General features: G+C 33.7%; 3 protein-coding genes across 7 annotated transcripts in view; 2 read left to right on the forward strand and 1 right to left on the reverse strand.

Annotated features, from left to right (window-relative positions):
* LOC124950656 (solute carrier organic anion transporter family member 2A1) overlaps positions 1-24,647 on the forward strand; it is a 120,659-nt gene that overhangs the window by 7,845 nt on the left and 88,167 nt on the right. Inside the window, exon 2 of the mRNA XM_047497634.1 lies at positions 9,974-10,020. The gene's annotated coding sequence lies outside the window, so the exon portion shown is untranslated. The remainder of the gene's footprint in view (positions 1-9,973; positions 10,021-24,647) is intronic.
* LOC124950609 (protein windpipe) lies at positions 12,221-14,290 on the forward strand. Its single transcript, XM_047497568.1, has one exon. It carries the CDS (start codon positions 12,221-12,223, stop codon positions 14,288-14,290), a length of 2,070 nt encoding a protein of 689 aa, XP_047353524.1.
* On the reverse strand, positions 17,427-23,369 carry LOC124950657 (protein artichoke). 5 transcript variants are annotated; one of them, XM_047497639.1, is made up of 8 exons: positions 21,039-23,361; positions 20,870-20,976; positions 20,270-20,756; positions 19,811-20,114; positions 19,506-19,734; positions 18,853-19,448; positions 18,348-18,765; positions 17,427-18,128 (listed from the first exon to the last, which is right to left on the reverse strand). In XM_047497639.1, exons 3-8 carry the CDS (start codon positions 20,453-20,455, stop codon positions 17,504-17,506), a joined length of 2,358 nt encoding a protein of 785 aa, XP_047353595.1. In that variant the 5' UTR covers positions 20,456-20,756; positions 20,870-20,976; positions 21,039-23,361; the 3' UTR covers positions 17,427-17,503. The 5 variants fall into 5 exon arrangements, with proteins under 5 accessions (XP_047353595.1, XP_047353596.1, XP_047353594.1 ...); XM_047497640.1 differs by having other exon boundaries at positions 19,620-19,734; positions 20,270-20,976; positions 21,039-23,365; XM_047497638.1 differs by having other exon boundaries at positions 20,270-20,943.

Raw genomic sequence — 24,647 nt, forward strand, 5'->3', positions numbered from 1 at the left:
TGTTTATACATTAATGTATATTTTCGATGTACTTCAAGAATATTATTATGCGTTCTTCCTCGTTTAAATAGCGTGAATAGAAATATATCCGATTTGAAAATGAAACTTTTGTGAAAATGTTCATATAACGGTAGGTAGAATTATTCTCTATATGTTTATTTATGCTACTTTAGAATCATATTGTTTTTCTTCTGTTTTCTTTTTTTTTTTCTTTTTATTTTATTTTCTTTTTTATTTTTAATATTTACATTTTTTTCTTTAAATAATAATTATTTTACATTATCGTATTACTTTCGATTTGGATAAATCGTGAAGATATGGACGATTTGTAATAAATTTTTCTGATTTTTTTTTTTTTCCTTTTTAATTTTAAGAATGATTATAGCGTACAGGTATCAGATATAAATGATCTGTTTGTTTCGATTAATGCAATTATGTAAATCGTACGTTTAGAGATAACTGTTTAACCTCTTGGTTCACCCTCGTGTATCTTACGCCCTGTATAGGTATTACTAGGAAAGGTCGCGTGCCTTTTGCGGTGACAGAGAGGAATGAGCGAGGGTGAGGTGCTTCGAGAAAGAAGGTACAAGCGAGTTGATACATGCGTGTGTGTATGTGTGTTTGTGTGTGAGAGAGAGAGAGAGAGAGAAAGAGAGAGATAGAGATAGAGATAGAGATAGAGATAGAGAAGACGATTAGGGTCGATTTTTAGTATAGTCGGGTGCCCGAGCAAAGAAGGACGTCACTGGCTACAACATTAGCAATGCTGATGCCTAAGAGACGGTCAGAGATGACCTATGACCTCCTCGTATATATTTTATCTTCTCTCTTTTTCGTCCTTCTCTCTTTGCCGACGTCCACGTATATATGTTATGTATCGTACATTACATATAGTTACCACACAGATATATATATATATATATATATATATATATATATATATAAGTACAGTGAAAAGCAATAATATCGAGTGATGGTATTTTTTCGTTCCTTTTTTCTTTTCTTTTTTTTCCTTTTTCACGAGTCATTATGAGTCAGCGTATTAATTTTAAAATAATTTTTTATGTCAGATAATTAATTCTTTTTCCTTTTTTTTTTTTTTCTTCTTTTTCTTTTCCTTATTAATATCGTCCGAGATAAATTTTTAAAATTGTTTCTCCTTTCTTTTTCTTTGAACGTAATCAAGTCGATTTATCATTATTGTTCATTCGTTTCATATATCACATTTCATTTTTTCTTTTCAATTCATTTAAAAATTATCAAGTAACAAAATTAAATATCTCTTTAATAGTTTACAAAGTGGCCGTTGATGATAATATAATTTTAATAGTTATAAAAAAAAAAAACAAAAAAAGAAAAAAAAGAAATTGTATAGTATATTTAATTCGTGCGATATTTCTTGACGATTCTCAATCGACGCGTTCGTAATCTTATGTATATATATATATATATATATATATATATATATATATATATATATATTCTTTTTTTTTTGAATGTACAATTTTAAATTATATTTCTAATATGTAATAGTATGTAATATGTAATAACTGTATAGTTACGATTACGTAATGATACAGTTATTATTATAGGAACAATGGAAAAAACGTGAATGTGTGGAAAAACAAAAAAAAGCAAAAAAGAAAAAGAAAACAAGTATACTCACATGTATACTATTATTTATTGTATCTTATTATACATAAATAAGGCTGTGAATACTTGATATTTATCCAGTTCATACGTGTGCGTCTATGTCTGTATGTGTGTATGTATGTATGTATGTATGTATGTATGTATGTGTGTAAAAGAGAACGAATCGTTACATCGTGGAGGTCCTCGGGTTACACTGGAGAAATTATGACGTAACATGGCAATGCTATGGCTTACGCAATGCGTACGTTGCCTCTGTGTCTCGCGAAAATCAAGAACCTTGGCCACTTGAACGATTTCAAAAGGCGGTACCTTGGATATTTGCGAGATAACGATACCTTTCGTTAATTTCTTCATAGCCATATATATTTTTTTCCCTTGGTCGAATGTAGAAAGTCTGTTCAATGATTTTGTCGATTTAATTGACGTCGATTTAATTGACGTCTTAGTAAAGACTCTTTGTGAAGCATTTCCTTAAGAAGTATTGTATACGATTTAAATAATAAGATGGTTGAAAGTGAAATTTGAGAAATAATTTTTTATGCCATTAGTCCTAGAATTATTATAGTTAATGTTAATAATTCTAATCTTTTTTCTTTTTTTAATAGTTATAGATTTATCAGATCGACTGAGTTCTGCCAATGAGTTGATGTTTAATGTATTTAGAAGCTTAGTTTCGAATAATGGATAATATATTGTTGAAAATGTTTGACGAAATAATTCTTATTGCATCTAAACTATCCTGGTATAATTAAAAGGGAGAAATACAGAGAGAGAGAGAGAGAGAGAGAGAGAGAGAAAGAAAGAGAGGAACCGTTTGTTCTAGATTTATTCACGTTGAAATCAATGTTCACGATCTTTGCCACCTTATGAGGAAAATCTATTGCCAGTAGCTATCATTAACTTTCTTCAGTAAAGGATCAAGAACAAAGCTAACGAGCGTTATAGAGGTTTGCTCATTTTCTTGTGATACCTTAGTAAATCTTGAGCATTTTTTTTCCTTTTGTTTCTTTTTTTATTTATCTATTTTTTCTCTTTTTTTTTTTTGTAGAGATCAAAAGATATTCTCAGAGAATTCCGGGAAATCGATGATGACAAGCGTATCGTGAAAGTTCATCAGAAAATAGCTCGTTAATTTTAATAAACGGGAAACTGACTCTTGAAAAGTATGTGAAGCTTCCAAATCCGGTTCGAGTAACTCTTCCTCCTCGAAGCAAAGATGAAAGTCGAATAAGCTTTAAAGACTATTGCTTGAAAGGCTCGCGTATTTCTTATATCACCTTTCTCACGACACACATCGTGAAAGTCCATCGTGTTTTCTATTATATACAGTGAGCCATTTTAAATATACGAACTCTCTTATCTAAATTTCAATTAAATGATGGATATATTAAAAAAAAAAAAGGATCGACTTTTGTTTGTAACAGCGATATAAAAAGATCCAAGGTGAATATTTTTATAAATTTTTTTTCGTTACAGCTGTAATAAAAGGTCATCAATTTTTCTGTTCATTGCAATAAAAAAAAAATATATATATATATGTATATATATATAAAATATAAGATAAACGAGTCTCTCTATTATATCTTATTAAAAATGTGCATAGAAATCGACGAAAGTTAATGCAAATTATACTCGTTCTTAAAGATGAATAAAATTATATATAATTAAATTATTATACGGTCCTTTTCGTGATCATTAGATATGATCAATTGAAATTTCTATATTATTTGAACCAACTTGAAATATATTATTTATACATCTCCCATATACTTAGGAAGTTTATTCTGTTCTAAATATATTTGCCATTTATTTGTAGCAAAGATATATTTATTTTTTCTTTTTTTTCTTTTTTTTTTTCACAAATGCACAAGTATATACAATGAGGAAACCATCACCAAGAGAAACCATCGTTGTATTTTAGAAAACGGATATCGATTGAATCTCTCGATGTAATCTCGATAACCTTCGCAATCGTTGGGGCGATTCGATGTTGAAGAATGTTAAGAGAGGCGCCATTGAAATTTCGAATATGCATAAGTTTCTTTGGAACTTGCTCTTCGTTCCGTGTATAAGAATGTAGAGTTTCTTGAATAATTTATCCTCACGTTCCATTCATATTGTACTAATGTCTATGTAAGGAAAAAAAAAAAAATCAGAGAGATGATTAATATTAATCGATATTTTTTACTATACGTATAACACTATAAATGTAAAGGTATGCAATACATATACTTGTATGAGTATTACATGACGATATAAATTTTTATTATAATTAGATAAAAAAGAGGAAAACGGAGAGAGAGAGAGAGAGAGAGAGAGAGAGAGAGAGAGAGAGAGAGAGAGAGAGAGAGAGAGAGAGAGAGGGTGAAAAAGTGTTTGAAATATGCAATAGTAAATCGGATAGACACGTGTGTTGTCCGCGCTAAGAGGCAAATTTGCAAATTACCTATCGGGCAAGCACTCAGGCTATTTCTCGAGTATGTTAAGAACGAAGGATAACTGTTCGTCATTGCATGGAGAATCGAACGAACGTACGAATTGTTTCAAGATTGAGCGAGCTGTTTCGACAGCGAAAGATAACTAGATGCTTCTTGTATTTAAGAAAGAATCTATTCGAAAGTTTTTTTTGTGCCTTTGCAAATTAAGTTAGTTGATCCATATCGATTCTCAAAAGTGTTATAACAATTTTTGGAAATTGTAGGATATTTTTATGAATAATATCGAATACACTTTTTTATTTGTTTCTTCTTTTTCTTCTTATTTTTTTTTTCTTTTTTTTTTTTTTTTGTATCAAGATTAAATCCGTCTGGTTATCTTCAATTTAATGTAATCGTTTGTTAAATTAATTTGCTCGTTAATTTCGTATACCAAGTGGAATTTATATAGTTTAAAACGCACATATACACATATATACACAATATATATATATATATATATATATATCTATTATATTTCTAGAGGAATATAAAAAAGAAATAAGTATATGTGTTATAATAAAAAAATATATAGATACTAACTGAATCAAAGAGATAATAGTTTGAAGCCACGCGATGCGATAAGAAATAATAAAAATCATTAAAAGAACATTACGATAGTTAACTATTCTTAGATCGAATCGACGAAGCTCCGTATGCAAGTTTCGATTCAACTGAAAGGAATCAGATTAGACTCATGCACTAGTCATCGGTTAACGATTTTGTCGGATGATTCGTTTCTAATGTATCTCTGAACGAGTCATTATACCCATAATCATCGAATGCAATCTCCGCTAATTACTCTTGCCGTGAACAGATACAGCATCTCGTGAATCTTTCGAATCATGTTTAATGATTTCCGATATAGATACTATTATTTGTCGTAAATGTACGATCAAAACGAAACGATCGATAGATCGAACGATATCGTACGATGTTGTATCGAAGATATCGATCGTAATTGCTTCCATTGGTTGCCAATAGGAATTATTTTAGGAGCATCGATCGCCTCATGGGTTTATACCCACTTATAAGAGTGTTTGTTCTTTGGCCGATGTTATAAAAGCACATCTGGTTTATTAACCTTGCACTTTGACTATTGTCAACTTATTTATTTCTTTTGATCGTGTTACTTGATAACTCCTTACGATTATTGGGGCTACAAGGTCTATATGAAGCAAACTATAAAATATGTATATTATCATAGGCGGGACAAAAATAAATTCTTTTTAATCGCATAAAAATTTATTTTAATAATACTTTTATATATTTACTATTAATATTTAAATTTTATAAAAACATTAAATGAGTATATATCGAAAAAGGAAATTCTATTGCAGGTATATAATATCTTTAATCACCGGATAAAAGAATATAAGTCAGAATCATTAGTTTTTATTTTTTTTTCTTTTTTTTTTCTTTTTTTTTCTCTCTCTTTTTTTTTTTTTTTTTTTTTTTTTTTTTTTTTTTTAGCAACAAACCATTTATAATATTATTTAAAGTGTAACGTACGATCAGATATTATAGCTCTTAGATTTTGAATATCAAAGTTGATAATGTATGTGTTTCAAACATTATATTGATAAAGTTATATTTATTGTATTGGTAATGTATTTATTTCGTCATGATCAAAATTTGACGTATTTATTTTAGACGTATTTATCGGTCACCATAGGGATACACAATAATTATTATTATTAGAATAAAATATTTGAATGAAAGGAATTCATCCATACAAATTGTGCCATTGTAAGATAAAAATGAAAACGAAAAAAAGCAACGATAAGGGGCTATAAATAAGGTCAAAGAGACAGGAGATTTGCGAAAGAGTGACGTTTTCTTTCTTTTTCTTTACTTTTCTTCTTTATTTTTTTTTCCTTTCCTTGTTCTTTCTGTTTTTTTTTTCCTTTTTCTTTTTTTTTTTTTTTTTCTTTTTTTCTTTTTTCTCTTAAAGGAACTTGCACAACCGGTCATCGGTGTTTCCCTTGTACACGTATACTGTGTCTTTCGCTTCCTGGATTAGATGCGAGCTGACGGTGCATCAAGCTCGAAAAACCGTTCTCTGTAAAATAGAAAGGGATAGAGATTGATAGATAGCTCGGTAGCTAACTAGATAGATAGATAGATAGATAGATAGATAGATGGAAAGATAGATAAGATAGATAAATGGATAAATGAAAGGAGAAATTGAAAAGAAAGAAAAAGGGAGAAGCTTTATTTAAGAACGTTATTCGCCATTTTTTTGGCTTGATCAGCTCAAGCCTGTTGATACTCGTGGCTTCCGCTCGATTTCTGGTGCGTTACGCTTTGCTAATCGTTTCGCACGACCGAGCGATATCGATATCTCTCGATATATATATATATATCTACGTGTGTGTGTGTGTGTGTGTGTATATTGAGGACACGAGCCAAGCTCTCTGGCCTTCTTGTGTGGTCTATTCGCTTCTCCCTTCCTCTTTTCCTCACCCTTTTCCTTCTCTTCTCCTTTTCTATTCTCTTTTCTATTCTCTTCTCTTCTCTTCTCTTCTCTTCTCTTCTCTTCTCTTCTCTTCTCTCAGTCCAGCTAGTTAGATACATCAGCTCTCGCCTTCTCTTCGAGCTTTCCTTTTTCGTTCCTTGAGTTCTTTTAAATGACTTTCCTACATTCTTTCCCCTCCTCCTCTTCCTCCTTTTTCTCCTTCTTCTCCTTCTACTTTCCATTTATCTACTATGTATCCGAGATATCGTCTTCAGTCTGCAACTTAGCACGGTATTTTCTTATTTTTTTGCGATAAATCCCATGATCCTCACGCGATCTTCTCGTTTTCTAACGCAATTCGCGTAGAGGAGTTCTTTTAGATTTTTATTATGTTTCTTCGGACGATTAATGAGATTTCTTTCGTTGCTAATGATTTTGTTACGGGCGAAATCTTGATCTTGATTATGAAATTAAATTTCAAATCTTTCAAATAAGATCAATTTTGTTTGTTACTTTTTCTTTTTCTTTTTTTATTATTTTCTTTCTTTCTTTCTGTTCTTTTTTTTTTTTTTTGTCTTTTTTTGCTTATTCATATTTTACAATAACGGAGATTTTATTTCATTCATTCATAGTTGGAATTTTCATTTTGAAAGTCAGCAATTACAAAGAAATTTCGTGATGTAATTCATGCGATTATGATCGAGATTATGATCAATCATCAGTTGGAAAGTTAAAGAAAGAGAGAGAGAGAGAGAGAGAGAGACCGATTATATTCTTACGATTTTTTTCTTTTTCTTTTTCTTTTTCTTTTTCGAAGCGATGAAAAGTGTTAATCGTTTGGATCAGCGCGTAGATTTGCGAAAGCAAGAGAAACGAGCCACTGTGTACGACGATCACCATGAATGACGATTTACTGACTTCGAAGTCTTTTCGACGACTTTGCAAGAATAATCGCATTGTCAGCTAACCTGAATCGTTTGAATATCTACGCTTGACACTCGACACAACGACGTCTTTTTCCTAAGAAGAGATAAATGGGAACGTTTGACTACCGAAATTTTGTTTTCTACATAGAGTATTACGTAGTTCTTACTATATTTGATAATTTCGTTAATTTTATTAAAAAAAAAAAAAAAAAAAAAAAAAAAAAAAAAAAAAAAATTATTCATACGAAACCATTTTAAATTCGATCATTTTCTTCCCTCGATCATTATTCATGATACGTGTGTTCAAAAGTTTCCTTTACAAAAAGTTTTTGACGATATTCTCTAGAAATGTTACAAAAGATCGATCCTAAAATAACCTGAAAATAAAATTTTAACGAAATCATAATATATGCGTTTAATACATTTTTAAATGTCAATATTAAATACAAGTTAACTTTTAACAAATAATAATCTCATTGATATTCTCGAATTAATAATAATATAATTTTACGACAAATTTATTTACATTGTAAAGATAAATCAGAGATTTCTAAAGAATCTGAAAATAAGATTTTCAAATGTAATGTAACTTTTGTCATATTATTTCCTTTTTTTTTTTTAAACAACAAATTTTATTTGCAAATAAGAATGAACAAAATAGAAAAAAAAAAAAAAGAAAAAACGATATCACACAATTATCATCGTGCGAAGTCATTGATCGATCATTCGATTTTAACGTATTAATGAGATTTTTTTGTATGTATTCGACGAGGTCACTTTCAACTTCCTTGTCCAGACTCCAGGAAGGTATACGACCTCCCGGAATGATTTCTGGAATTGCCGACTCTTCCGTAACGTGCGACGAACTGGACCACGAGGCCGTGTTGGATACCGTTAAGCAGAGAACAAGCAAAAAACGAGTCCAAAGCGGCCATACACGTTCCTTCTTCTCGTCATGCTCATTACGACTTTGAATCATTTTCGTTCACATTCTCATTCATTCTATTCATTCGTTTGATAATATTGATAACAGATTATATAGATCCTTTGTTTCTTTTCTTTTCTTTTTTTTTTTTTTTTCTGATTAACAATTAGATTCAATCGGTATTGGATAAAGAAGTTCTCTTTTTGTTAGAAATTAAATGGACATTTTGAGAGTAAAAAATCGATTGAATATCGAAGTGGGATAAAGCGTTAGGAAGGTGTGCGTTAGCGTGATAATATCGGGTACGTTGCCCCTCAGACTCAGATAGACAGAAACATACGATAGGTATATCTATACATACCTATACATATATACGTTAGCAACATAGATCGTGAACATACATAACTATATAAGTATATATGTGTGTAAGAGAACGAAGGACATTTTGATGTGGCTTGTTCGTGAAAGATGAGATATGCTGTAGCCTGTACCGTGAGGTAAAAGCAAGAAGAAAGATATATAAAAAAAAAAAAAAAAAAAAAGAAAAAAAAATAGAAAGAAAAACGAAGAAAAAGAAAAAAGAAGACGAAAGAAAAAAAAATGAGTTACCTCGTCGCACGTAATGTGTTCGACCTGGCCTAGTAAAAGTTAGTTAGAGATTGGTGATTGCACGTTTAGACGATGACTAGGCAACGATTAGATTCTACAAATGGTATTGCCAAGAATTCCAGAGACGCTTTGCTTTAATGGAACTTCGTCAAACATTTGCTTAAGACTTTTAGTAAATAATCGTAAATGGTTGCTTTGAGTTGAGTTTTAAATGCGAATTATTTTTTTCTATGCCAATTTTTATTTTTATTTTTTTATTTTTTTTTTTCATTCTTCATTTAACTTCACGATACCGAACTTGCAAGTAACGTTGCTCTCTTCTGTATTGCGAGATTCTATATATTGAAAGATTAAAAAAAATGACTCGTAATCGTCGATGGAATGTTAGAGAGAGAGAGAGAGAGAAAGGACATTACACTTTCTTGTTGGTCTATGGAATTTTTTAAAATACATAATATAATGACCGTTAGGGCGTGCGAGGAAGGGGAATGGGTGGGGCGGAGGGGTGGGGGGAGGCATACCGAAAATTGTTCCTTGATTAAAGACTCGGAATGGCTACTTTCGAGGCTTGAACGTTGATATGACGTAGATCATAATGATCCTCTTTGCTGGGCTTTCAAAAGAAAAAGTAGTACTCTAAGAGAAGTTAAGAAGAAGGTAACGAAAATTATTGGCGTGATTCTGAAGTAAAGAAACTTTCATAAAAACGTCTTGGTATCTGGAGTCGGGATCTTACGATTTATTTTCTTACAAAGTACCACGTCCGCCGAGCGTGTCTGATCGCTCGCTTAAGATCTCTTGAGATCCTTCTCTATAACACGTGGATCACGTCTCGTGAATTTTTTGCTTTAAACATTGACGACTTCTCAATGTATGAAGCTTTATCGAGAATAAACTTTTAACGAAGATATATCTTTATTTATTGCAGATGCTTTCGATGCGATGCTGTTGATGTGACGTCTGAGTAAATAAGTCGTAAGTATCCTATGGGCTTTTTTTTTTCTTTTCTTTCCCTCCTCCTCCTCCTCCCCCCCCCCCCCCCCTCCTTATCAATTTTCGTCCTGTATTGTGTTGTCCTCGTCGTTGTCGTCGTAGTTGAAACGATATATGAAAATGATCTTCTTTTATATATATATATATATATATATATCTTTCTTTTCTTTTATATATATATATATATATATATATATCTTTCTTTTCTTTTATATATATATATATATCTTTCTTTTTTCTTTTTTTTCTTTTTCTTTTTTTGCTTCTCTTATTCATTATGTTACTCAGTGGACAATTTTTTTTTTTATTAATATCAGTAAATCCTTCCCGGTTGATGCTCCTACGTATATCGGAGCTGTGCATTGAAATCTCAAAGCTATTGGCCATGACCTGCCAACGCCTACACGTTCTCGCAAAATGCTACGACTGCTTTGCGTCGTAGCTCGTACCTACTTAAGTTCTATTAAACAACGCGTCTGTTTGCAAATTAACCGTAGAAATAGACAGTACGGGTACACACGGTTCCCGTGTATTACGACTGCATACGTATATGCGCACGCGAGCACGCAATCGAGGCCTTCGAACGTGGGTAAAACGAAGGACGGTGAGAAAAGCTCGTTAATCGAACGGACACGCTCGGCTCGACGAGATTAAGTAATACTTTTCGTAGACACGTGATACCACGTATGCCTATGTCCGTCCTATCTACCTACTTGCACGTAGGCACGAGAATTTCATTATCTCTTTTGTGAGCTTTTTGATTTATTCTATTAGATTCGAAGCCAAGAATTTAAGAAAAGTTACGACGATCTTGAAACAATCTCACGATTTTTAAAAAAATATTGCATTGGTGTTTAGTCCTTGAATATATATGTATATTCAAAAAAAAGAAAAAAAAAAAAAAAAAAAAGCAAAAAAAAAAAAAGCAAAAAAAAAAAACAAAATATAATAAATTCATGATCGTTTGGTTTTTGCATAATTCATTGTGCAAAATATTCGTTGCATAAAGTAATAATGAATTTCTATTGTCGTATCGTTCGAATAATGATGAAAATTCGCAAAGAATTTTAAAAGTTCGATAACGTTCAAATTGGATATGACTGTTTTACGATACATATACGCCTATGTACAAAGTTGCTGGAAATTTCACGATCGATAGGATCGCGCGATCGATCGGGAGAGTTCAACGATCGTGTTTCCTCGTGCGTGAAGCGATGTCTTTTTTCGAAATATCCTCGTAATGCGTTGCATGGGAATCACCGGTATGACGTCACTGACCGGACGAGAACAGTATGTAAAAAAGATGCAAATAATACTTTGTATCTTCTCTTCCTTCCTCGATTTCACTCTCTCTCTCTCTCTCTCTCTCTCTCTCTCTCTCTCTCTCTCTCTCTCTCTCTCTCTCTCTCTCTATTTTATTTTCATACTTTCTTCCTTCTTTTTTTCACTCCAGCTTCCGTTTACATCTCACCTTTTTTTTTTTTCCATATTATTTTTGCATTTTTAAACTGCTCCATTTATATACAGAATGTATGGTAGGATGATTCGCAGTTAACTGGCAAGTCGAATCTAAAAGCAGTCTTTTTTTTTTCTCTTTTTTTTTTTTCTTCTTCTTGTTCACCGACGATGACTATACGAAAATGTTTAACACGAGGTGTAATAAGACATAATGATGATACTTTGCATCGCTTAAAAAGATATTTCGTCGATTAAAGAGAGATTCGTTGATAGAATATCAAGATCGATCATGAATCAAATTTGGATTTCTTTTCTTTTCTTTTTTTCTTTTTTTTTTTTTTTTTTACTTTCTGTATAATTCGTTCCTACAATTTCTTAGCATTACTTTCTCGTCCCGTTATAATGAAAGTGAATTACCTCTTATCGCAAGACCTATATTGACAATCACCCAGGCAACGATAATCATGGCACTGATAGGAATCACGAAGATCATCATGTTCATATAGCTTATCAATGATATACGATTACGCTTTTTGACGATGAATTAATTACATATTCAATCAATCATCTTTCTCATAAACTCATATAAACGTTAAAATCTTATTATATGTATTGCAATTGTTTTTGATTGTATGTAACGATCGATATGTAATTTTGAAAGACTGTTCCAAAAACGAACGTAATCGAAGATTTCTTCTTCGTTGCAGATAGATCAGACAAAAAAATGAAGACAGTAGGGAGCTTCATCTCGTTCCTCCTCGTTATTCTACATAGTTCGAGCTTGACGAATTGTCTGTGCTACTTGGAGAACGAAACGGAGGCGCAATGTCAAAAATTAGAAGACGTCAAATACATCGATGCCTTTCAATTGGAATCGTTGAAAGTAGCAAAGATCAACGGCACCTTGGATCCAGAGATTTTTAAGAATTTGACCAATCTCAAACATTTGGATTTGTCTGATGGCGATTTAAAAAGAATAAAACCTGATACTTTTCGAATGTTGGTCAACTTGAAGAGTCTCGACTTATCGAACAACAGATTGGAACACCTGAACTTGTCATCGTTAGAGGGATTACACGAGTTACGTAGTTTAAATCTTCGAAAGAATAATATCGCTCAGTTCCCAGTTGTATTGTTACGTTTGAAGAATCTGAAACATTTGGATATTCATGGGAATCCGCTTCAATGTAATTGCGCAACTTTACTCGCAAGAAACTTGTTGATAACGAGAGGTGTCAAGTTGTCGAAGAAGATCATTTGTGTTGGTCCGAATAGTTGGAAAGGTTCGTCGCTTTTGAAATTGGAAACACAGAGGATTTGCAAAGAGGAGCAGGATGATAAAGAGATGTTAGGTGATCAGCCATACCAAGGATCAGGAGACGGGGGTTCTGGTGATGTTTTTGACGAGATAGATGCCGATGACGAGTTTCAAGATATTCTGGAAAGTTCCGAAAAAATACCAGTTCAAGAGGTCGAGACTCCAGTTCCGGATATAAAACAATTGTCCAGCGTGGAACCATCAACGACTGCATCTATGGTAACAACAGAAATTATTCCCATTATTAATGAAACTTTATATCCAATAGTATCAACCGAATCGTCTGTTGAAAAATTTGTGAAGGAATCCGACGAGTTGTTCTTTGATTCTGAAGAACAGAAACAAAAGTTTACTACTGAAATGTCATTGAAAAAGCCAGTAAAGGATAGTTTATTTTATCCCGTTGAAGGATCGGGAGACGAAGGTTCTGGTTTAGATGGTTCTGGTTTTGATATACTCTCTCACAATGATGAGGAAAACGATGAAAAATTAATTTATACGCCGACGAAAACTACTTCTACCGAAAGCATTATAGATATGATCTTTGGTGTGTTCACCGGGTCAACTGCTACCGAAAAGAAGGAAGAGCCTAGTCTCGAAGAAGAAGAATTCATAGATGCATCGCCAACGAAAACTTTCCATGAAACTGAAGAGGAGCTCGTTACAAAGTTGATAACGAAAGCAACAACTGCGACCATTTCAATTGCCTCTTCTTCAACAATTGGTCCAGAATTGGTAGAAGTTAACGAGGCCGACGACATGTCGAAATTAGGTACGATCCGTGCCGAACCAGCCGGACCAGCCGAAGTCTCTAGTAGAAACGATGAATTAGCGGAGGTGTCACCAGCCAGACAATCTAAAAAGGGAATGGGTTCTTACGTTGTCTTGGCTGCTTTGTTGGTCATTCTTGCGGCTTTGATAGGATTCGCAGCTTACAAGGGCGACTTTTGTAGGAAGAAAAGGAAACGAGGTGATGTTGAGAACGGTACTGAGATGAAGGATATGCAGAAGTCTCTTTTAGATACGGGTAATCAAGTGCAACCGAAAATAGCATCGAACGGTAATCCAGAAAATGTGCCATTGGTCGATAGTACGATCGAACACGAAGACAGAAAAGAATCTATGGGGTCTCAGGAGAGAATGAGAGGTCAAAATGGTCATCAGGATCAAACAGATAATACGGATCCCGTGAAACCTCCAAGAAAAGTATTGGGTACACTGGAAGAAACGAAGCCTATTCAAGAGGCTTTGCAGGATTCGATATCCTCAAAAGATGAATCATTTTCAGCGAGGACGAGTCCCGTGGAATCAGCAAGAACGACCAGTCCGCGTCTTTCAGAAACAAATGGTCCACCCTTGAGTCCTGGAGCTCAGAGAGTAAAAATTACTCTTCAAGAGAATCCAGATAGCGTCCCGAAAACGCCTATACTCATAACGCGAACGTCCGTTGGTGATAATCTAGTCAAGACACCGTGAAACGACCTTCCAGATTATTGAATCGTGTCACTTAACGAAGGATCAGACTAATTACGTAAAGAAATGGAAAAAAGAATGAATACTGAGAAACGTCAAGTGACTCAAGGAAGTGTATGCGGACAATGCGATTGGTTGGTTCCTAGGTCCTACGTGTCAGGGCCATTTTTGAAATACGACGAGATATCGAAAATTTGTTGACGTATTATAAGACGTTCCGAACAAATATTACTCGAATATTTGTTCTAACGGGACTATTTTCAATTTTACGACACGACGAGGACACGAAGAGTGAGCACGAACTAATAGGACTTGTACATATCTTTTTCTTTTCTTTCTTCTTTTTTTTTTTCTTTTTGTTCGTTCTCTTCTTCGACGATATGGATAAATTGCAACGAAAAAAAGAAAAAAAAAACACACACACACACACAAAAAAAGAAGGGACAAAAAAACGAAAAGGAGAAAAAAAAAAGAAAGCGAAAAGAAAAAAGAAACGAAAAAAACCAGACGTATCTGTCGTTACGAGATTTGTGAAGAAGTTCTAGTTGTACTAGTACACTAGTCAGTCAGTCTCATTCACAGATCCTAGATCCTATTCGAAGTATCCTGAGAAATCCTTTTCGAGATGAAGTGCGAGAGAATTTAGAACTAGGAATGACACATACGAAATCGTTGTTTTAGCTCTTACCTTGCGTATTTTTCGTCAAGAGGGTACATTCCAAGCCTGCCATAATAATTCTTTTTTCTTCTTCTTCTTCTTCTTCTCCTTCTTCTTCTCCTTTTCTTTCTTTTTTTTTCTCTTTCTTTCTTTTTTACATCATACGCTTCGAAAGAAATTCGTAATTCTTGACGTTGAACGATCGAACGAACGGCAAATCGTTTGATATTCGATATAAATCCGTGATGATCTAGATATTAGAACTTAAATTAGAGTTAGTAATTTTCTTGATTTTCTTATCAGTGCGAATGGACAAAACTGTAATTACTAGTCGATCGATGCATAATTAACCTGTCAAAGTTTAATTGTCAATAAGACACAACCTTTCAATTCTGTTCTTCTTCTTCTTCTTCTTCTATTTCTTCTTCCTCTTTTATTTTTACTTACCGTTATATTCTTCTTTATTTTTCCTCTTTCCTTTTTCTTAAGTGTGTTGAGATTAATTTAACGAATAAACTAAGGCCTATTATCGATTATAAACTTGAATACGCATGGATTGAATGCGCGTCCGTAATCAATTGCCAGATTAATTATCACGATGTCCATCGAGATTTCACCAAGTTGTGTAATTAAAGTTACAACTGTACGATTGATGTGTATGATAATCTATTTAATATTTACGTATATCCATCGATTCAGCTCAGTCACTCGAGATTCAGATGAAATCTAATATTCGTTAAACAACTAATTCGTTACATTTAAAGTATACGATGTGTTAGATAAACGTATGTATTATCCGACAACGTCATATCTATCGTAATCGAAATCATTATAACACGCTTCTACTGTTTATACCATTTATAATTATATATATATACATATATATATAATATAGTGAGAGAGAAAGAGAGAAAGAGAGAAAGAGAGAGAAAGAGAGAGAGAGAGAGAGAGAGAGAGAGAGAGAGAAAATATTACGTATAAATTTATTTGCTAATGGACAATACGCGCTTTTCCTTATCTGTCGACTATTACAATTATTTATTCGTCGATATTACAAGGTAATTTAATAGAAAAGATCTACGATAGAGTCTATAAGGTACGAGCTTTATGCGAATTTTAATGATTAGTTTAATTCAATTAAATATTAAGAATTGCGAATGTTCGTCAGAATTAATTACCTATACGTGAAGTTTATAAGTAAGTTTTTGTCATTAGTATTTCATAATATCAATCAAAGATCGTTTGTATTTACGTATGTGAGCCAAATAAGCTGATTATATTATTATTATTATTATTATTATTATTATTATTATTAATTATTATTATTATTATTATCATCATTATTATTATTATTATTATTATAATTATAATTATTATGTATTATGTATTATTATGCATTATACATTCTATGAACGTATTATGGTTGCGTAAATATAAAATTTATAGGTAATCATTCGTTAGAAATACGGTGCCTACTTTTGTGAACAACGTCGTACAAAGAACGATGAATAATTTAAGAATGTATATGAACGATTTATAATCCCTTCACGTTAATTGCATCGGAATAATTTGCTTTTTTAGACTCTTTCGGACGATAAGTAATATGAAAGTATATGACCCAATAAATACATGTGAAGATTTTATTTATATTTTATGTGTTTAATAAAACGAAACGAAAGGTTCTGTCTCGTTTACATTGAGAAAAATACATTTACATACACACACACACACACACACACACACATATATATATATAACTTCGAATGTTAGAATACGTTTTTTTTTGTATATAAAAATGATAAGATGTAATTATAGTATGAATATAAAAGAAAATATTAGTTAATTTGTGATTAGCATAAGCCGACTATAATAAAAAGGAAAAAAAAAAAAAAAAAAAAAAAAAAAAAAAAAAAAAGAAAAATAAAATAAAATAAGATGAAAGGAAAAAGAGAAGAATGATTAGTGAAAATTGAAAATTGATAATAAATGTTTTACATAATATCAAAGTAACATACAATTTGTAAATCGAATTATCTTGTTAAGAATAACGAATTTAATCTATGAAATATTATCATAACATGGAAGAAATGAATAATTTGCATCTCATCTTGGATATTATATGAATGCCATTCTGATTACCATCTCGTCTTTCTCTCTTCAATATCTTGATATATAATTATATTTGAAATTAATAGTTGCGCATATCGTAGAAATGCAGTATTTTACACAGCTCGGAAGGTTACTAACAAATTGCTATGATTCCCCGAGTACACCTATTCGTTACGGCTAACCTAGTAATTCGATGTTATGCTAAGGTATGCTATGTGAGTTTTAAAGTATCACTACAAGATTCTTATCTACTATAATCTCAGGATTTAAACTGTGGGTTTACTTTAAATCAGTGTCTAGAAATCATATTGAATTTTTTGTTCAACCATAGCAATCCCTTTTTTTCTTATCTATAACAAGGAAAATACAGAGTCGAGAATTTTAAGGGTTTTTAATAAAAATAATATACAAAGTATTACAACATCATAGACATTTAACTTCGTTGAGTCTTAAGATTCGCATTCAGTTTGGGCCTCCCTATATCCACTTCTTGGCTCCCTCCGTAGATCTCTAATGACGATCGACCTGTTCTTAGCGATTTGTTGGATGTCGGAATCCTCATCGTCCGTCGAATGTCCGTCTCTAATCGTTATTCTACGTTTTTTCTTTTTAGTACTTGGTGTTTGCGGTCTCGGCCGACTTTTACTACTACCAGCAGACTCATCGAGTTCTTCTATAGTATTTGTCCTTCTCTGTCGACGAGTGGACGAAGACCTAGACCTTGTGGAATTCGTCATTCGTAGTCCTTGTTCGTTTTCAGAAACGTTACTAGCTGAGTTACTTCTTTCTCTTCTTAGTCTTTCAACTCTACGCTCTTCTCTTCTCAATAAATTGTCTTCGCTTTGGATTCTCTTTCTCGATCTTCTCGATCTTTTTCTCTTGTTTTGTAGATTATCGACAGAGCCCAGTCTAGTCAAGCTAATATTCTCTACAGAAATTTCGTTTAATGTATCCAATGAGTGCGTCAGTCTTGGCATCTGTACAGCCTCCTCATAACTTGGAGGTCCGATCAATTCTAAAGGATGAATTCTTGGCTCAGGTGGTTGCTCCGAAGTTTCCTGTCTCTCTTGATTTCTGTCAATTGAATCGTCATCGATCAAAATCATTCGACAAATTCATTTTTAAAAGGAATTAATGTTAATTTTTGTTTTACTCCTAAGGTAAGACAGTTTTCTGTATTACTAATTGTAGTTAAAGTAGGAAATAATGATCAACTGTCGATAAGAAAGGATAAATAACTCAGTAGGTAAAACAGTATCGCGATTTAAAGTAGGAAGGAAAGAAGAAAGTTACCTAAGTTGTAAGAGTCTTAATCTTTCAATGCCCTGCATTCTATCGATACGACGTCTTTCTACGATAGCTCGTCTCTTCATTTTGATCGAATGTTTGATGGACGTGACTGTGCCCACTAAAACAATCAGGACGAACACGCATATCAAAAAAAAACCCCACATTTTGTTATTACTGTAGACAAGCTGTCCGTTCCAAACATTATAGCAGGCACTCTCCCAAGAGTAATCGGAGACGTTCGCTGGACTCTGACAGATCAGAGAGTAAGACAACGTTTTTGCAGGTGGATTGGTCAAATATTGAAAAGTTAAATATAATTGCATGCAATCGCAACGCCATGGATTATCCTCAAGTAGAATGGTTTTTAATTTGATATTGTTTTGAAAAATACTTGGATCGATCGCTTCAGTTAGACGATTACCTAGCGTCATTATAATTGGATAATTATTATAAGTAGAAATAATCTAAATAATTCGGAGTAATTCTCAGCATCATTCTGTAGACTTACCTGAAACGTCGATTCTTTCAAGTGCAGGTAATTCTACGAAACTACTGTTATTTAATTCCATGAGTCTATTTCTTCGTATATTTAGCATTGTCAAAGTCGAGGATTGTAATCCATTGGGTAAACGTTGTAACCAATTATCACTTAGGTTTAAACTTTTTATTTTGGACATACGGTTCAAGGAATTCCTTTCCAACGTTTCTATGAAATTGAAAGATAAATCTAAAGACGTCAAAGCCGACGTCACATTTGGAAATTGATACAGGTTATTATAAGAGAGATTGAGAGATTTAAGTTCAATATTATCAAAAAACATTGAAGAGTTGATTAACTCAAGAGCGTTCGCTGATAGATCCAGATGATGAAGTTTCACCAGTCCTTCAAAGGTACTTATATTCAAATGTTCTATACCATTTGAATTTAAAAATAGATGAGTTAGTTGTCTGTTTCTTGCAAAAATTCGATTTGGAAGTAGACGTATTACATTTCGAGATAATCTCGCATGCGTTAACGATGGCAAACCATGGAGACCTGGTCTGTCCAAATTACAATTTGAAACATCCAGTTGTCTCAAATTCAAGTGTTGCAGAGTAGAATTCCTAGGAATGTTAAAAATAATGATACGACTTTATCATTGTTCAGAATTAAATGCTTACCTTGTACTGTAAGCGAGCATAGGATTATTATTCAGACGTAATTCCTCTAGAACTGAGAAACCACCGAAAGTATCAGGACTTAAATAATTCAAAAGACAATGGGACATGTCTAACCATCGTAACTTCTTGCTGAATGGCCTTCGAATCGTTTTCAATGGATTTCCTCTTAAGCTTAGGCTCATCAAATCTGGCAATCCTTTTAACGTTGTATCGTCGATCTGTTTTATCGCTAAAAAAAAAAAAAATTATAGAAAACGTGCAGATGTAAAATAATGTTTAAAAGTGCAACTAATTAAATATTTTACCACAGTAACTCGCTTCTACCGCTTGGAGGACACTATTATTCAAGTTTTTTAATTCTGTTATAGGATTTTTAGATAAGAAGATGATCATCAAAGAAGGTAGTCGATTGATAGATGCTATATCGATTATATCGTTGATATTATTTTCCGAGAGATCTAATTTACGTAAATTGTTCAAGTTTCCTATACCGTTTGGTAAGGAATGTAATTGGTTTCTAGCTAAGTTTAGGTATTGTAGATCTTTGAAGCGTTCTATATCATCCGTGATCTCTGTCAATAGATTATTCGATAAATCCAAATGTTCTACCTGCGGAATAACGAGCCGATTAAATTAATATAATATCGTGTGGTAAATGAAACGAAACTATTTTTTATTCACTATATCTATATACTACAATTAAATTCATTGGATGAATTAACATCGTGATTAATATTATATTATATTTTAAAGGGAAAACTCACAATGTCGGTTACATTCGATGGAAATTTCGTTAGGCCCTGTTTCGAACACATGACAGTTCTTGGGCGTCGACCGAAGTAGCACAAACATTTAACGGGACAAAAACCGTGAGCTAGTGGTAAAGTTTGTAGGTGGTAAATCACTAGGAAATGAATCACAAATAGGCTCATCGTTTTTTTGAACTCCATCTTCGTCTTACGGCCACGTGTTCAAAAGTAATGAAATTTTCATCGACACCATCGTTAACTTTTATCACCATAGAAATATAATTTTCTATCGGTCGAAAGATATCACATTTTCTTCCGTCGTAAGATTTATCGAAAGTTATGTGAAAATTGAAGCCGATCGATGACCGACCTGGCCCGACAGTTCTGTGAACAATTCTGAAAACTACTGAGGACTTATCTTTGATAAGTAATGAGTGAGGTACGTTGCTACGATATCTCCGTAAGATAACCAAGGCAATGTGTAATGGCGCGATTATTCCCTCTGATAAGAAGAAATAGAAAGAGCGGGCGTTATGAAAATCATCCTTTTTTCTTTTTTTCCTGTTTCTCGCCTTTCCTTTAAAAATCTAATTGAGAAGGATTTACTTAACTTACAAAATCTAAAAACTCTTTCGATCGTTTCCTTTTCTTCAACGGAGTGCCTACGTTTCGTTGCCGGTAGTTCTCCACTGCTGATACAGAAAACGGTTCGTTTGTAAAACCTTTAAAAATGGAAATTCGAATGATGCAGTCCTGTGGAAAATATAAGACATTAGATAAATACCTGAAGCATTCCGAAAGCCGATATTGAGGCTGCTCGGTTCTTCGGTATAAGCCTCTCTTGGCTGACCCATGCGGATATTTTCCCCTTCTACTATTTTACCGTCGCTGTATTACGACCTTTTCTTCTCCTTTTTCCTACCTCTTCGTTTCTACGTCGATCCGACAGAAGCATCTACTTCGATACTCTTCTTTTTTCCAATTTTTCTTTTTTTTTCTTTTTTTTTTCCTTTTCCGAGGTAATAGCTACTTCTGAGGATTAGATCGATAACGTGTGTGTAGCATAGATTAGGACAAACTTCCAACGACGTTTTCTTTTTTTTTTTTTTGCTTGAAAGAAAAATCCCGAAAGAGAAGGAATGAGTTTTATTCATTTATTTCTTTAAATTATGTTAAAACTCATCGAATCGAGATTTAGTCTAATCTTCGTTTCCTTCTGTTATTTAACATTGAACGATGAGACAAGTTGTTTCATTAATGAAAATATGAAGAAAAAAAAAAAAATTGTCAAGAGAAAGGCTCCACCCTCTCTGAAAGGCAAAAGATTTAAAAAGGTCTTATCCGCGCAGGACTACAGGAACTCTCTCTTTTTCACACGTCCACTCGGGCCAATGGGAAGAGTAGGTCACACCCTCCAGGGAGGGTGCCAGAGGTTTAGCTAGCGCCGGCGCTTAACCCTCAGCTTATCCGGTGGGGACGAGAACGGGCTTGCTCTACCTGTTGATATTAAACCAACCCCTTCGCAACGATTTCGCAAATCCGGACTTCTATACCGGACTCTTGGTCACGCCCTCAAATTCCTGATGTTTATGCCGACAAAACTTGGTGGGAATTAAGCTTGAAATGATTTTATTTCTTTCCTCTCAAATTTTTTATTCCTTTCACGAAGAAATAAGTCCTAACAAATTGAAATTTTATCGAATTCATAAAAATTTTTTCTTTAGGTTATCCCTAGGAATATTTTTGTATATAAATGAATTTCTCTTGAGATTGAAGAATTTTTTTCTTTTTTCTTTTTTTCTTATATTTTCTAGTATACCGTCAGGATTGCATCTAACACAATAAGAAGACCTAGAATTCTCTCATCTTCTCTCTCTCTCTCTCTCTCTCTCTCTCTTTCTATCTCACTCTCTCTCTCCCTCCCATTCTCTTACTCTTTCTGATTCTATCGGTACAGGACTATTGAGGCCAGCCACGTTAGCAACGAAGGAAGGATATATAATGTCTTCGTTCGCTGTCGTAGCCAAGTAGAAATTCTTGGTCCTTGCTACCGGTCTCTATATATCTCTTTCTATATATATACATATATATACATATATATATATATATATATATGTATATATAGGACGAAGTTAGGTATATATTTTTAACGCCTTCATTTCCGGTCTCGCTGGGAGACCGGAAATAACGGGACGATACCTCGCGGTGTTTCAGGTATTGATCAGTTCGAGGAGCCAGCTCACGACCACCACCACTACCACCACCACCACCATCACCACTACCACACCTAACTTGACGGGGATGCACGTTCTCTGCAGCGACGACCTCCCACTCCTCTTACCCTCATCCAGCCCTCATCCTCTATCCCCACCAGCTGAAGCGCGCGCGGCACTGCCAGAGCTTCTACTCGGGACACCTCAACCCCACCCCTTTTTACCAGTGAACGTGAATCTTTCGATATTTTCTCCGGTTCTTCTTAAATTTTTCGAGCATGCATCACTGAATCTCGTAAGAACGGGAGGTACGAGCATTGAAGATCTTTATCATGCTTTTTTTCCCGTTTCTTCATATTCCTGTTCTTTTTCTTTTTTTTTTTTTTCGTGTTGTTATTGACATTTTCCTGAGATTTAACTTTTGGTCTGCCGAATGAACCGAAGGTCAGACACAATATTTTTCTATTGCTTTCTTTCTTTTCTTTTTTTTTTTTTTTGTCTTTTTCTTTTTTCTTTTATAATTTCTAAGAATGAAAATGTTGAATTCGTGTGCGAGTTACTCGAAACTCTAGTCGAGATTCGAAAATAATTTCATTCTCTTCTTGGAACCGCCATCCCCGTGATCTCTCAACCCCCTTAAGTTGGGTTATAAATAACGGCTTATCTTTTGTTGGCTTCAACGCCATCGCGGAGTCTCGTACAAAACCCGAAATCAAGCTCCCTATGTATGTCCTCCCCTTCCCTTACGTCACCTTTTATATCTTCTAGAAAAGGGATCGCGTGTATTTGTGTGCGAGAGAGAAAGAGACAGAGAACGTCTTCCGAAATGCGTACTCGTAATTGCTCTGGCATGTTTCTAAATCAAATTCAATGAACTCTCTCCTTCGCTTTTTCGTTACTCATGCGTACTCTTTTGTCTTGAATTAAGGTAGTATCACAATGGGACTTAGTATGGCTCGCGTTATCAAAATAGTCGACGTTCGAATTTATTAGTCCTTCAAAATGTTTGCTTTTATGAAAAAAGATTTTCTAAAAGTATGAACTTTGTCAATTATTATAAAATAAAAGCTCGAAATTACGATGTCAAATTAGAGATAATAATTGATAATTATTCAAATGATAAAACAAACCACGTAGAGTTCTTTTTTACACGATTATTAAAACGTGCACTTTGAACGTGCTCTAAATGAAACAAAATAATATGAGATATTAATTGACATAACAATCCAATTAATTTAATGTACCTGTTTGATTTTCAATTGTTTTCTTTATTAGTTTGATTTCAAAAATAATTCGAAATAATAATAATTGCAGTTAAAAGATTCTATAGTTTTCTTTCGAATTTTAATAATTTATATTAAACAAATTCGTAAATACTCGTTAATTGTCATTATTAAATTGTAATTAAAAATTTATAATTTTCTTGTCTAAAGACAACGATATATAAGGTTTCTCGGAGAAAATGTGAAATATTCGAAGTTAGTCCGACTAAACGCTGACTGAACGTTAATAATACCGACGTTGTGGGGATGGCTTAAACAGGTAAGTCTCCCGTTGAAACGCGAATGAATACCGGCTATTCGTGGTTCAGTGCATCCTTAACAAGATCAGGAACACGGAGGCGCCCCGTAAGGATAAAGCGTCGCCTTCGTTGCTTGCGCTCGCGCGCGCACGCGTATTTTCCGGGTGATACCAGGCACATCTGTCGGAACTCCCAAAGCATCCAGAAGAGGATGAGAATCTCGATGCTTGGCAAAACCTCAGCGTTCTCGTCACGTTTCCGTCGTATTGTCTAATCGTCGTGTGCAACACTCGTCTACGACACCCTTCCTGATCCATCTCTCTCTCTCTCTCTCTCTCTCTCTCTCTCTCTTTCTCTCTCTTTTTCTCTGTCTCTTTTTCGGTGTCTTGATCAAATCCCGTATTCGAGTTCACAGTTAAGTCCAACGACAGGCTGTTCTTTCAACGCGATCATCGAGAATCAAGATTTTATTTTAGGGCTTTTGGCTCGAGTGAACGTCGATCGACATTCATCAACGAAGATAGATAAAAGTTTTAAGCTCCTTGAGCTTGTCGTTGCTCGAGGTCTCGGCGATGTTATGTATTCGCGACTTAAGGGTTCGTAAATGTTTAGAACATGTCGCATGGAAAGGAAAGTTAATCGAGCTGATAGGAAATGG

This window comes from Vespa velutina, chromosome 7, assembly GCF_912470025.1.
Source record: "Vespa velutina chromosome 7, iVesVel2.1, whole genome shotgun sequence".
Taxonomy (NCBI): Eukaryota; Metazoa; Arthropoda; class Insecta; order Hymenoptera; family Vespidae; genus Vespa; species Vespa velutina.